Source organism: Moschus berezovskii, chromosome 27, assembly GCF_049115385.1.
Source record: "Moschus berezovskii isolate FMDL1 chromosome 27, NW_MosBer_1.0, whole genome shotgun sequence".
Lineage (NCBI taxonomy): Eukaryota > Metazoa > Chordata > Mammalia > Artiodactyla > Moschidae > Moschus > Moschus berezovskii.
Window position 1 is genome coordinate 3,800,479 of NC_142486.1, and position 13,550 is coordinate 3,814,028.

Below are 13,550 nucleotides of genomic sequence, written 5' to 3' on the forward strand. Positions count from 1 at the left end.
TGCGCACCGACGCTGTCGCTTTCTGTCGCTGGCCAGGTCACCGGTGGCCCTAGTTCCCAGGCCCTGGCCTCCGGCGGGCGGGGATTCCGGGGCCTGCGGGGCTGGAACGCCGTCCGGCAGGGCTGGCATCCAGCCGACGCGGGCTGTGCACGCGAAGGTTTTCGCGGGCCGGGCGGAGGCTGGAGCCGAGACCCCGGAGCTCGAGCCCCGGAGCCCTCGGGCTGGGTCGGAGAGGCCGGGCGAGCGGCGGCGACGGGTAAGGAGCGGCGGGGCCCGGTCCCGACCGTCTGCAGCGCACGACACGGTGAAGCCTCGGGAACGACGTTGGCCTGAAGGGAGCTTGTCCCGTAGGCCCAGAGCTGGCTACTCGGGCCCAGCGGCCTCGGGAGGCGGAGAGGACGGACTCGGGGAGAGCAGCGCGCCGGAGCAGCAGCCCCCGGCCGGAGCCTGCGGAGCCCGGGGCCGGTCAGCGAGTCCCGACGAGGTAGGTGGTGCGTCTGCGGCCTCCAGGCGGCTGTTGATCCTGCGCCCCTCGGAGAGCAGGGCTTGGGGAGCCCGCACCGGACCCCACGAGAGAGCGACTGAGAAGGTTGACCGCTTTGCGGGGGTCGAGGGGCCGGGCTGGAGGGCAGGGCCGGCTGCTCCGATGGGGCTCCCCCGGGGCTTGTGAGTTCTGGGTGTGCTGGGGCAGTGGGGGCCCCAGGCTTGGCCCGGACGTGCCGCGTCCACCCCTCTCTCCACCCCCGACGCCCCTCCTCTTTCTCTCGCCTTCTTGAGATCCTGCACGTGTCTCAAGACTCATCAGCACTTGGTTCTGTAATCTAAGCCTCCGCTGACACGCCACGCCCCCCTCCTCCGCGGGTTCTGCCCGGTGGACTCGCACCGTGTAGTTAGTGCGGGATGAGTCTTCAAGGCGTCTGTCCCGCTGGCTCAGTTGAGGGAGGAGGTGATTGGGCCTGAGAAGGGCGGTGACTTGTCCCAGATCACTGGGTCTGCAGATGGGATCTTTAGCAATATCAAACTCCTAGGGCAAGTGCTCTGTCAGTTTCTTGATAAGAGATCTTTTTTGAGCATTGCGATTAAGTTTGTACAAATAATTGAAAGACTGAACCGCGCCTGAGTGTATCACGTTACTCAGAGCATCCTATGGATTTTCTGATCTTAACAGAGTTAGTAAGAAAACTGTAACTGTTTATTTTTATTATTTTATATTTAATGATGGAAGTTTATTTTAATAGGATTCGATGTTCATCTACTGATGAAAAAGTGTTTTCCCCGCAGTGCGGTAATCATGTGGGAGTCACAGGCCTGTGGGTGCCTACTTAGTCTTTGTTCTTCTAATTGCTACTGGAAAGTGAAAGAGCAGGTTTGTGACAAGTTAGAGACGTGCTAGGCCGGGCTCATTCACACTAGCTCTTCCTCCGTGGCTTCACTACCTGCGTTTCCTCCTTCAGGTCCGCCTCCGCTTTCACAGTCCTGCAAGTTATTCCAAGAGCAGCGGAAAATGAATCAGTCTCTGGTGAGTTTTGCTGTTTACTTATTTACTCCCTACTCTGTTTTGTAGGCTTCCCTCCTGGCTCAGATTGTAGAATCTGCCTGCAATGTAGGAGACCCAGGTTCAATCCTTGGGTCAGGAAGATCCCCTGGAGAAGGGAATGGCAACCCACTTCAGTGTTCTTGCCTGGAGAATTCCATGGATAGAGGAGCCTGGATTGACTCCAAAGAGCGGCTAGCACTTTCACTGATTTGTAGTAACATTTTAGGAGGCCTGATAGTTCAGAATTTAAAATGGAAAAGTAGGAATACATAAAAGATAGGGTTAGACAAAGCATAGAGAGCAGTTTTCTGGCAAGTGTTTCTGGCAAGTTCTGTGTGTAGATTCCAGGATCCTCCAGAGTTCTTAAAGTCACAGAACAAGCCTTGAGTTCTTGACATTCATTGCAAAAAAGGACAAACACCATCTATTGCTTGCCTTACATTGTTCTTCCCAAACACTTTTATCCTTGGGTGTTAAAGGTTTCCTTGATGTGATATGTGGTGGGGGATAGGTGGGAGAATCAAGTCAGGGGGACTTGGGGCTCCAGCTGGATGGCAGTCAGGCAAAGGGGAGGCCTCAGTGAGTTCCCACTGCTGCTGGTCCTGGGCCTCAGTATGTAGTGCATGTCCATGCCCTTGGGTTTTTTCTCAGTCATGAGTGAGGTTGAGAATATTTTCATAGGTTTAGAAGCTGTTTCTTCTTTTTTTTTTTTTTATTTATTTTTTCATGTTTTAATAAACACTTCGTCTTTTTGTATTGCTTTTTTTTTTCATCACAATAATAGAAATATAACATCATATATCACTGTAAAACACATTTCCACATAAATGCTGATAAGCACAAAATATTTTTCATCATTTACATTTTAACTGTAATAATATACGGCAGAATTAAAGCTGCATCCATCATGTGTCTAACTCACCTTGCTGTAATGAATTTTTAAATGTAATGGTTTCTGTCGCAAAGTAAAATCATACATAGTGTCTAGTGACACAGTACGCTGGTGGATGGGTGGATTTGGAAAATGGAAATGCAACTTCATTTTTAATTAGATTTATAAACTTCACCACCTCCACCTCCAGCCAGCTTCCCAACCCTCCCTCCCACCACCATTATTTATTTATTTATTTAAAATGAGGCTTTTAATTAATGTTTGACAGAGCTGATTCAGGTTGAATAGACTAAATTTCTTTAAACAAACTTACTTATACTCCAGAGTCCTTTAAAAACTTAATAGCATTTATACATTGAAGGTATTTGATTTTCTTGTAACTAGCACTTCAAATGCAACAAGCATTTGAAGCAACAAGCATTTGACCCAACAAGTAAAACTTTCTACAGTTCATAACTTTTATAAATAAAATAAATTAAATGTACAGTGAATAAGTTCTCTGAAATATTTCAATATTTCTGCAGGTTTAGTAACATCGTAAAATACATTTCAACTAAAATTCACAAATCTAAAAACCTGTTAGGCATTTTTAGGCGTTTTAAGTTGGAAATGAAGACCAATGTTTCTTCTTTATAATTAATAGGCTTTTTAGAACAGTTTTAGGGTTATGGGGAAATTGAGCTGACAGTACAGAGTTCCCTGTAACCGTCCCTCTTGGTTTCCTCCATTGTGATCATCTCACACTTGTGGGGTGCATCCTCTCAATTGTTGATACCTTATTATCACCTGGAGTCTGTGTTTGTATTAGGGGTCACTCTGTGTGTTCAGGTCTTGACAAATGTGTAGTGAATGACCTGCAGCCACCAATGAAGTACAGTGTAGAACTGCTTTGCCACCAGAAAGAACCCTGGGCACCTCCTGTTTGTCTTTCCCTTTGCCCCCAGCCCCCAACAGCTGTTCATCTTATTACTGTCAATGTATTTTTGTCTTTTACAGAATGTCATGTAGTTGGAATCGTACAGTATGTGGTCTTTTCAGACTGGTGTGTTTCTCTTTTTATATGAAGGGCCTATTCATGTCCACAGTCCATCTTCCTGTCTCAGTACTGATTTGTTTTGCTTGTCTTATTGACTAACAGAGTAGCCTTAAGTATTTATAAATGTTTCCAGTTGGAGTCATGTTAGTGAACATTGTTTTCCAAGTTTTTTTGTCTTTTTACTTGATTTTCCAAGCAATAGCATATAATTGTTTAATTTTTTTCATTTTGAGAGGTTGAATACTATTCATTTAAAAAAATTTCTCAAAAATTTCTCAAAATCACAAGATTCCTAGTCTTATCCACACAAGTGGATAAGAGCATCCTCCTTGGTCAGTTCAGTTCAGTTCAGTCGCTCAGTCGTGTCCGACTCTTTGCGACCCCATGAATCACAGCACGCCAGGCCTCCCTGTCCATCACCAACTCCCGGAGTTCACTCAAACTCATGTCCATCGAGTCGGTGATGCCATCCAGCCATCTCATTCTCTGTCGTCCCCGTCTCCTCCCACCCCCAATCCCTCCTAGCATCAGACTCTTTTCCAGTGAGTCAACTCATCGCATGAAGTGGCCAAAATATTGGAGTGTATAACTTCTTTCAAGGAGGTGGGTGGAGATGAGGAGGGAGGAATTCACTGGATTCGTACTTTCTTCTGGTCCTTACTTTTTCTCCTTCCGGTTCTGGACACTGCGTCAGCCACTCTCTTGCACTTAAGACTTTTAATGTGTGAACGTGTGGACCCCCCAGTCCTCAGGGGGTTGACACAGGTATGTCTGGTGGTGTCTGGATGGAGTATGGGCTGAGTTCTGGAAGATTTGCTGTTGCTCTCTGAGACAGGCTTCTCCAGGCTAGACCAGGGCAGTGCTGTCCATACCTCTGTCTGCCTTGGGCAGTGACTACTTCTACTGGTGTGTCTCATGAGCAGCAGGGCACCCTCAGCCTTCCCAGGCCAGCAAAGTCTGGGTTCCCAGTCATCTCTGCATGTAGAGCTTATGGTCAGGAAACAGGAGCCATTCTGCCTCTTTGATTGTTCCACATGAAGAATTTTGATTTTCAGTCGACATCAGGAGTTCATCACTGTCTCTGATAGACCCTGACGAGGTCGTTTTCTTAACCTCCTCCTAACCACTCCTGTCTCCATGTTCTGTTGAGAGCTGCTGCTGCTGCTGCTAAGTCACTTCAGAGTTCGTGTCCAGCTCTGCGACCCCATAGATGGCAGCCCACCAGGCTGCCCCGTCCCTGGGATTTTCCAGGCAAGACTACAGGAGTGGGTTGCCATTGCCTTCTCTGTCCACTGAGAACACCTGAACCTTACTGGTTTTAATACACTGGCACTGTTTTGTAATCTTTTCTGGGCAATTGCATAAATTTAACAGACCCATTATGTTTAGTTATTTAAGTTTGCTTCTGTGTTTTCTGATTCATTCTGATTTGCAGAGTGGTGAGATACAGTAGATAATCAACAATAATAGCAGGTACTGAAAAGCATGTTATGTCCAAAGAACTGTGTTAAGTGCTTTCCATGAAAGAGCCAGTTTGGTACTGATCTGTATCATGTGACAGGCATCATTATTGTTTTTATTCTGGAGGTGACGGTATAGGAGGAAACAAGCTGTAATGACTGTGTGAGTGTGCGTGTTTGTGAATTTCCTCAGAAGATCCTCACTCACAGGTCTGGGTGTGGCAGTTTCTGGTTCTGTTGTGCACTCTGTGCCCCTTATCGGGAGTAAGTGAGCTCCTTCCCTGGAAGGCGTTGGGGGATGAAGGGATTCCAAGTTCCCGGCTGGGCATTAGGGTGGGATGAACCAAGCTGTTTCCAATAGCGCAGGAGCAGGCCAGGATCAGGTCGAGGCAGGCTTACCTCTGTAGTAAAATATGGAACTGGGATGTGCTGCCGGGCTTGCTCATTGCCTTGGTAACTTTGGTGAATACTACAGCTCGGTTCCTTCTGTGAGCTGTAGGAAGAGCTCAGGGCAGGAACAGAAGAGAAGCTTGGGCTAGTGATAAACATTGGGAAATGTTGATGTGTAGAAGGTTATTAATGCCTGGAGAATCCTGGCATTAATGGAATTAATGCCTGGACAGAGGAACCTGGGAGTCTACAGTCCATGGGGTCGCAAAGAGTTGGACCACAACTGAGTGACTAAGCACAGCATGGCACAGCACAGGTTATTAAAGCCATGAGGCAAGATGGGATCACTATCAAAGCAAAGGGTACAAGAAAAGAACTGAGCCCCAGGGCCCTATGATGACTTGAGGATGACTCAGAGGAGAGGAGGAGCCAGTGAAGGAGCAGCCGGAGAGGACAGAGGAGAACCATCCAACATTATGAATGTTCTGGAAGCAAAATGAAGGAGCGCAGTGCCTCTTGGGTTTGCACACTGCCCTCAGGCCTGTGCTCCTCAATGGCACAGGCTCTGTCTGCTGGTCTCATCCTCAGGACCGTTGCTGGCTCACAGTGTAAGACTGTATTTTCTTTTTTTCCTGTACATTGAGCAAACTCATGGCAATGTATTATATTTATTTTCCTCCCATAAAGCCCATAACATAGAAAAGGTACACAGTGTAAACTTGACCAGGGAGCTGGGTGAGCTCTTGTCCCCGTGTATCTGCTGCATGTCACCCAGTCCCCACTACGGTGCCATTACAGGGATCAGTGTCATTCAGGGACGTGGCCGTGGACTTCACACAGGAGGAGTGGCAGCACCTAGACCCTGAGCAGAAGACAACCTACAGGGACGTGATGCTGGAGAACTACAGCCACCTCATATCTGTGGGTGAGGAGAGAGATAAACTAGATTTCTCTCTAACTTACTGATTTTAACTTTGAACTTGTGGGCTTCCCAGGCGGCACAGTGGTGATCTTACAAAACTGAATTGGTTTGGGAAGATCCTCTGGAGTAGGAAATGGAAACCCACTGTGGTATTCTTGCTTGGAAAATCCCATGGACAGAGGAACCTGGCAGTCTGCAGTCCATGGGTTGCCTAGAGTCAGCTGACCGAGCATACACACATACAGACACACACACTTTCACTTTGAACTTGATAGAACAGCTGAAATCATCTGGGGTACCACGTAGGGCATGTGGTCTCTACCTCCAGGTAGGTTCTGATTCTGGTACAGCACCAATGGCACTTCTGTCCTGTAGCTCGTAAGCCAGGCTTTTGCTTACATAACAAATCTGGAAGCCCAGCAGCCAAGTTCAAGTTCTCTCTTGTATCTGTTAACAGGGTGTCACATTATCAAACCGGAAGTCATCACCAAATTGGAGCAAGGAGAAGAGCCGTGGGTGGTGGAAGGAGAATTCCTGCTTCCGAGTCGCCCAGGTGTGTGAGGGGGGTGGCAGTAAGGAGGGTGGTCACTCAAGAGTGTTTTTCCCTGGAGGTTTTTAATGGTGCCAAACCTGAGAAGTGACTGAAGAGAGTTGTTCTTGCACTCCGGCAACTCGAATCTCGCTCTCTAAGGCTTTTTCCTTCCCCACAGCAGCTTGTGTTGGTAGAGCTTCCCACTCTGGCTTCTGCTCTGAATCAAAATCTGCTTGCTTCCTTCCTCCTCTTAAACCTCAGAACTTCTTATGGCGTTTTGTTGGCAGGCATATATATCGTCTGTCATTAGAGAATAACTCCTGACTCTCCACGTTCTCATTAGTTTCCTTCTTTCTTCTGTCCCATGAAATGCCTCAGGCTTGTTTCTGTCCCTGGCTTCACTTCTCACTTCTCTTTCTTTGAGGTCACAGTTCACACTCCCATCCTACGCATAAACCAGTGAACTCAGTTCACCTGTGCTGTCCTGATCACGGGCACTGGTCATTCCTGCTGGAGTTTGGTGATAGCATCACAGGGTCTCCGTATTCCGCCAGATGCTCACTTTCATCTTGTCTCTTACTTTCTGTTCTGTCAGTAGTATCTTGAATCATGTCGTGTCTGAGCAGGTACTCAGTCAAGTAGGAGACAGAGAAATGAGTTCTGATTCATTTACCACCCGCACCCTGCACCCTCCAGAAACATCCCTAAAGGGTCTGCCTCACTCTCTGGTGGGTTATTCCCCAAGTTCTTCAGAAGATCCTCCTATCTCAGGTATTTAAGGCTTTTATGTGTTTCATGCTAGTCTGTCTACCTGTTCCTGGTTCAGTGTTTCCTGAGAGAGCTGTGGGCACTCCTACATTCTCATTGGATTTGCAAGATATGTTTCCCTGACTTTTGAATCCATCTTATCACTAGTCTCACAGGATGAGCCTACAGCCATTCCCTGTTGATTCCTAAAGGCAGTTTAAATTCCTCTTCCTTTCAGAATCATACAATATTTTCCCTATGTTGCCCAGAAATTTTAATTTTGTATTGTTTCCTGAAACTCTGGCTAAACTTTATTTGGTCCACACTTCTAAAGGTCTCTTCTGTTTCACTGAGGTTTGGGTTATTTGTCCAGATTACACATTCTTTAAGTCTGAACTCAAATATTCCGCCCCTCCTTAAAGTTTTCCCTTTCAGCTCTAATCAACATACCAGTCTCTTCCTTCCCTTGACTTTGACTCCATCTCAAGGTGATGCTTTAGAAAAAAAATCTAGGTCTGATCAAGAAGTCTGTTGACTGTGTTTTTTTCTTGGGCTTCTCCACCCACCCTCCTCAAGTTTTGATAGATTCTGAGGAAACCTATCTTTTCTCAGGTTTTTGTTTCAGGAAAGATAGATTTTGAGTAGATCAAAGGCTGGAAGTCAGGCAATTTTAGTAAAACAACAGGAGCAGAGACTTGCAATTGAGTATAAACTGGGGCATAGTTGGTACCAGACCATCTCAATGTAGGTGGTAGCACCTTAGACTGTGCTCTGTGTCTCCACGTGATATGAAGCAACTTAGTGTGAAGTGGAGACCTGCCTCTTGCACAGTCCCCTGATCCTTATGCAGCAGCTAATTGCTGCCCCATCAGTTGACCTGTTTGCTGTGAGCCCTTTCATATCCAAGAATCAGGCATTTATCCAGCATCCTCTGTCTTCAGATCATTGTTCTACATTTTTATTTTACCTTCTGTACCCAGTTTTGAACAAAATTTTGAAATATTAATGTGTGCATGTACTCAGTCATGTCTGACTCTGCAATCCCATGGACTGTAGCCTGCCAGGCTCCTCTGTCCATGGGATTTCCCAGGTAAGTGTACTGGAGTGGGTTGCCATTTCCTCCTCCAAGGGATCTTCCTGACCCAGGGATCAGACCTGTATCTCCTGCACTGCAGGTGGATTCTTTACCACTTGTTTTTATCAGCTTTCTTCACCACTGGAGATCGTGGAGCTTGTGTGTGTGTGCATGTGCAAGTTTATTCCAAACCAAAATAATAAGGGGGAAAAATACACTTGGAATGGTTTTCACCTGTCCAAGAAGCTAGCACCTGTGCCACAATGAAATGCTTGTGTACAAGTCACATTTCTTACCTAGGAAGTTGCATAAAAATTGGTTAATCTTGCCTCTTTTTAGAAGAAGTCTGGAAAGTTCATGATCTGATGGAGGGAAGCCAGGAAAATGAAGACAAACATTCAAGGCAAACTGAATGCATTAACAACAAAACCCTGCCTGAAAGGAGTGGCAGTGGTCTTGGTAAGACTTGTAATGTGGAAACAAGCCCTGTTCCTTCAAGAAAAATATCCTATCAGTGTGACTTATGTGAAAAAAGTTTAAAGTCTATTTCAGAATATATTAGTAGTGATGGCAGCTATGCAAGAATGAAACCTGATGAATGTAGTGCTTGTGGGAGATCACTTCTCCATGTGAAGCTTGAAAAAACTCATCTCGGAGATAAACCTTATGAATTTAACCAAAACAGAGAGGCTTATGCTCTAAATGGAGAAAGTATTTATCAGAACATTCACATTTTGGAGAAACCCTTTGAATATATCGAATGCCAGAAAGCCTTTCAGAAAGATACAGTGTTTGTTAACCATATAGAGGAGAAGCCCTACAAGTGGAACGAATCTGAAATAGCCTTTCTCCAAATGTCAAACCTCAGTGTGCACCCGACGACTCATTTGGAAATGAAACCCTATGAGTGCAACGCATGTGGGAAATCCTTCTGTAAAAAGTCCAAGTTTATTATCCACCAGAGGACTCATACAGGAGAGAAACCTTATGAATGTAATCAGTGTGGGAAATCCTTCTGCCAGAAGGGCACCCTCACTGTCCATCAGCGAACACACACAGGGGAGAAGCCCTATGAATGTACTGAATGCGGGAAAACCTTCTACCAGAAGTTACACCTCATTCAACACCAGAGAACTCACTCAGGAGAGAAGCCCTATGAATGTAGCTACTGTGGAAAAGCCTTTTGCCAGAAGACACACCTCACACAGCACCAGAGAACACATTCAGGAGAGAGACCCTACGTTTGTCATGACTGTGGAAAAACCTTCTCCCAGAAGTCAGCCCTTAATGACCACCAGAAAATTCACACAGGCGTGAAACTCTACAAGTGCAACGAGTGTGGGAAGTGCTTCTGCCGCAAGTCTACCCTCACCACACACCAGAGGACACACACGGGAGAGAAGCCCTATGAGTGCAATGAGTGTGGGAAGTTCTTCTCTCGGCTATCATATCTCACTGTGCATTACAGAACTCATTCAGGAGAGAAGCCCTATGAATGTAACGAGTGTGGGAAAACCTTCTACCTGAACTCAGCCCTCATGAGACACCAGAGAGTCCACACAGGAGAGAAGCCCTATGAGTGCAATGAGTGTGGAAAGTTATTCTCCCAGTTGTCGTACCTCACCATACATCACAGAACTCACTCAGGAGTGAAGCCCTACGAATGTAACGAATGTGGGAAGACCTTCTACCAGAATTCCGCCCTTTGTAGACACCGGAGGATACATAAAGGAGAGAAGCCCTATGAATGTTACATATGTGGGAAGTTCTTCTCGCAGATGTCATACCTCACAATACATCACAGAATTCATTCAGGAGAGAAGCCCTACGAATGTAATGAATGTGGGAAAACCTTCTGCCAGAATTCAGCCCTTAACAGACACCAGAGGACACACACAGGAGAGAAAGCCTATGAGTGTTACGAGTGTGGCAAATTCTTCTCTCAGATGTCATATCTCACTATACATCATCGAATTCATTCAGGAGAGAAACCTTTTGAATGTAACGAATGTGGAAAAGCCTTCTCTCGGATGTCATACCTCACTGTACATTACAGAACTCACTCAGGAGAGAAGCCATATGAATGTACCGAATGTGGGAAAAAATTCTACCACAAATCAGCCTTCAACAGCCATCAGAGAATTCACAGGAGAGGGAACATGAATGTACTTGATGTGGGAAGGCTTCTCTGAAGTCAGATCTCTTATAACGTCACAAAACCCTCTCCATATAATGTATAAGGAACTCCTACTATCCCGAGTTGGAAAGTTCACACAGGTGGGTGTGAACAAACCTGTGAGTATTTGTCAGACTTGGAACCTGAAAGTTTGCAGGTTGGAAACCACAGCTGTAATTAGGCCACATGACATGCTGACAGGAGTAAAAATCTATCAGTATTTAAATTGGACATAGTTTCACTACGAATTCAAACTTTTACATATCAGGGAATTCAGACCAAGGGGATCTCTCTCAAGGAATGTGGAAAACATTGTTGGAAATTATGAAACTAAAATTTATGTTTCTGATAAAATGTCAATCTTTTGTAAAAAAGAAAGAAACCACAGAGGATGTCTGTTTTTAATAAACATGCTCCTTATGTACATAGAAGCTGTAAAATCGGTTGGGTAGCTAATTAAGATGGCAGTGTGGCAACATTAAGCTCACACATGAATGGATCCTGACGGTGCAGGACTCATGCTCTTGAAGGTGTTTGGGTGTTTCTGTTTGCTTTTTAGGATGCTGCATTACAGGAGTTGTATGTTCGGCTTGAATCATGTTTGAAAAGGCATTGTATCCTTGTTAGAATAACTTCTAAAGTATTTTAAATAGCACCACTATGCTAGCATCTAAATATGTATAGATAACTAACTAATATTTGAAAGATATGAAGTATACTTCTCTTTGTGCTTTTCCCTGGCATTTACAAATGGATTTTATCATTGTTAATGAATTAAGTCTTCCATAAGGAAATCAATGTTTTTAAGTGTTTTAACTGTATCTGAATCAGCAAGAGATAAAAATCTGTGCATAAAGTAGAAAATTGCATAGATAATTTTAAATGGTTAATGCCACAAGTCTCTGTAGTAAGGGACAGCTGTAGGACTCATTACAATCAGTATGGTTTAAAAAATGTACTTAAAATAGTCTCATTTTAATCTATTTTTTTCACTTTTTTATTTAGATGCCTTTTTAAGTGTAAGTGTGCAGAGCACATGTACTATATAACCTAGAAATTAACTGTATTTTTATTTGATACAGTGGTGTTTTTAAGCACCATGGTTTGTTCCTTACTGAATGGATTGAGAGCAGGTTCATACGGGTTGTAGCTGGTGTTGCTGAGTGACCAACCTAGTCACTCATTCCTTGTTTTTGGCTGCCTGAGTCTGGGTATCCATTCCTCTTGATGGAACAGGGGATAAATCCTGATTAGTTTCAACCAATAATGATAATCCCTTTTGCATTGCCAGTAATTGGTTTAGACTATTCAGAGGACCCCATTCTAGACAGGTAAAGGAAATATCTTGAGCAGGTTATTTCTGGAAAAGTTTTCTTCAATGCTTCAAGGAATCATGTCAGGTGAAGTGGGATCCTGTTCAACGTTTCCTTGCCTGACTGTGTCTTTCAACAATGGTTAATTTGTGCATGGCAGAGCAGAAAGACTGGAAGAACCTGGGACCTGGATGATGCTCTTGAGCTACTGAACCAGCCAGCCGTGTAGCCACTCTGTCTCTGGACTGTTTCTTTTGTGAAAAACTGAATTGTAGATTGATTTAGGTTGCTTCTAGTGATAACTAAAGATATAGAGCTTGTAGGAGTTATGCAATTGAGAAGTGGGCTTTAGGCAAATCACTTTTTTTGAGGTGTTGATATAGAGATGATCTTATTTTCTGTAAATTTTGGTGTAAATATTACACTCAAATATTTTGAGTATTTGAAAACTTGAAACAATTCAATGTGTATGTTTTCCTTAATTTTTACATTACTAACCTAAGAACTTTTGGAGCCTGATAGGATGTCAGGGGTATCTTTCTTTCCGTAATGCATGACATAAATTTTGTTTAGGTTAATTTGCTATTCATGGGTCATTGCTACCGTGTTGTTGATGATATATGGTGTAAGGTAAGGACTCGCTTTTGTTTCTTTTCCAGTGATTAGCCTGATAGCCTGTATTATTTGAGTCATTCACCCCTTTCTGCGGAGATGAGATGCTATGTTTCTCATGTGTTTCTGTCACTCATGGCTCCCGTTTTTGTTGCTCATCACTTTTCCATCAGATTTGTCTAGATGATCTTGGGTCTGCTATATAACAGGTACTAAGATTCTGGTTACAGTGTATAGTTTTACATAGGAACTATATATTCATAGTATACTTGCTGAAGGTTTCCCACATTAATGGGAAGTAGCTTAAGTACCCAGTATGCATTTTAAGTAAAATATTTGGAAAACTTATGATTTACCATGTTCTTTTTCTGTTATGAAGTGCCTGACACCAAAGGGCCCTATACACGTGTATGTGGCCCTCAACTGCCTCTTCAGTAATACGGTTGTGGAATTTCTCTATTGTTTCAGAGACAGCAGTGTTTTCATACTATTACATCTCTGAGATAGTGTAATACATTCTAATTTAACTGGTGTTTTTTCTTCCTCAGAGGTACTTAAAATAATGGTTTGTCTTATATTTGATGGATGGAATGCAATATTTGAAAAGTTTCTAACTATTCCTGGAAAGACCTGCATTCGTGAAAGAAGGCACCATGGGAGATGGCCCACTCACCCATCCAGCAGCAAGGAGTGAATGTGGAATTGGGGCAGAGCGCAAATGCTTGCTCTTTATATGCACAGTGACTTCGTCCTGTGGAGCATGAGCAGATTAGGAACTCCCAGTGGATTTCCAGGGGCTAAGCCAGGGGTTGACCCCTCCCAGCACCTACAGGTGAGAGATTCTCCAAGGTTCTCAAC

At 44.4% G+C, this 13,550-nt stretch overlaps 1 protein-coding gene across 2 annotated transcripts in view; it reads left to right on the forward strand.

The window, feature by feature from the left end:
- Window positions 1-13,550, forward strand: part of ZNF12 (zinc finger protein 12) — a 26,008-nt gene continuing 12,458 nt past the window's right edge. Inside the window, exons 1-5 of one of the 2 annotated variants that reach the window (XM_055410341.2) lie at window positions 1-484; window positions 1,455-1,519; window positions 6,114-6,240; window positions 6,695-6,790; window positions 8,931-13,040. In XM_055410341.2, coding sequence (XP_055266316.1) covers window positions 1,505-1,519; window positions 6,114-6,240; window positions 6,695-6,790; window positions 8,931-10,783 — 2,091 coding nt within the window. In that variant the 5' untranslated portion in view covers window positions 1-484; window positions 1,455-1,504 and the 3' untranslated portion in view covers window positions 10,784-13,040. Of the gene's footprint in view, window positions 485-1,454; window positions 1,520-6,113; window positions 6,241-6,694; window positions 6,791-8,930; window positions 13,041-13,550 lie in introns of those variants that run through there. The other variant, XM_088832803.1, reaches the window with a different exon arrangement.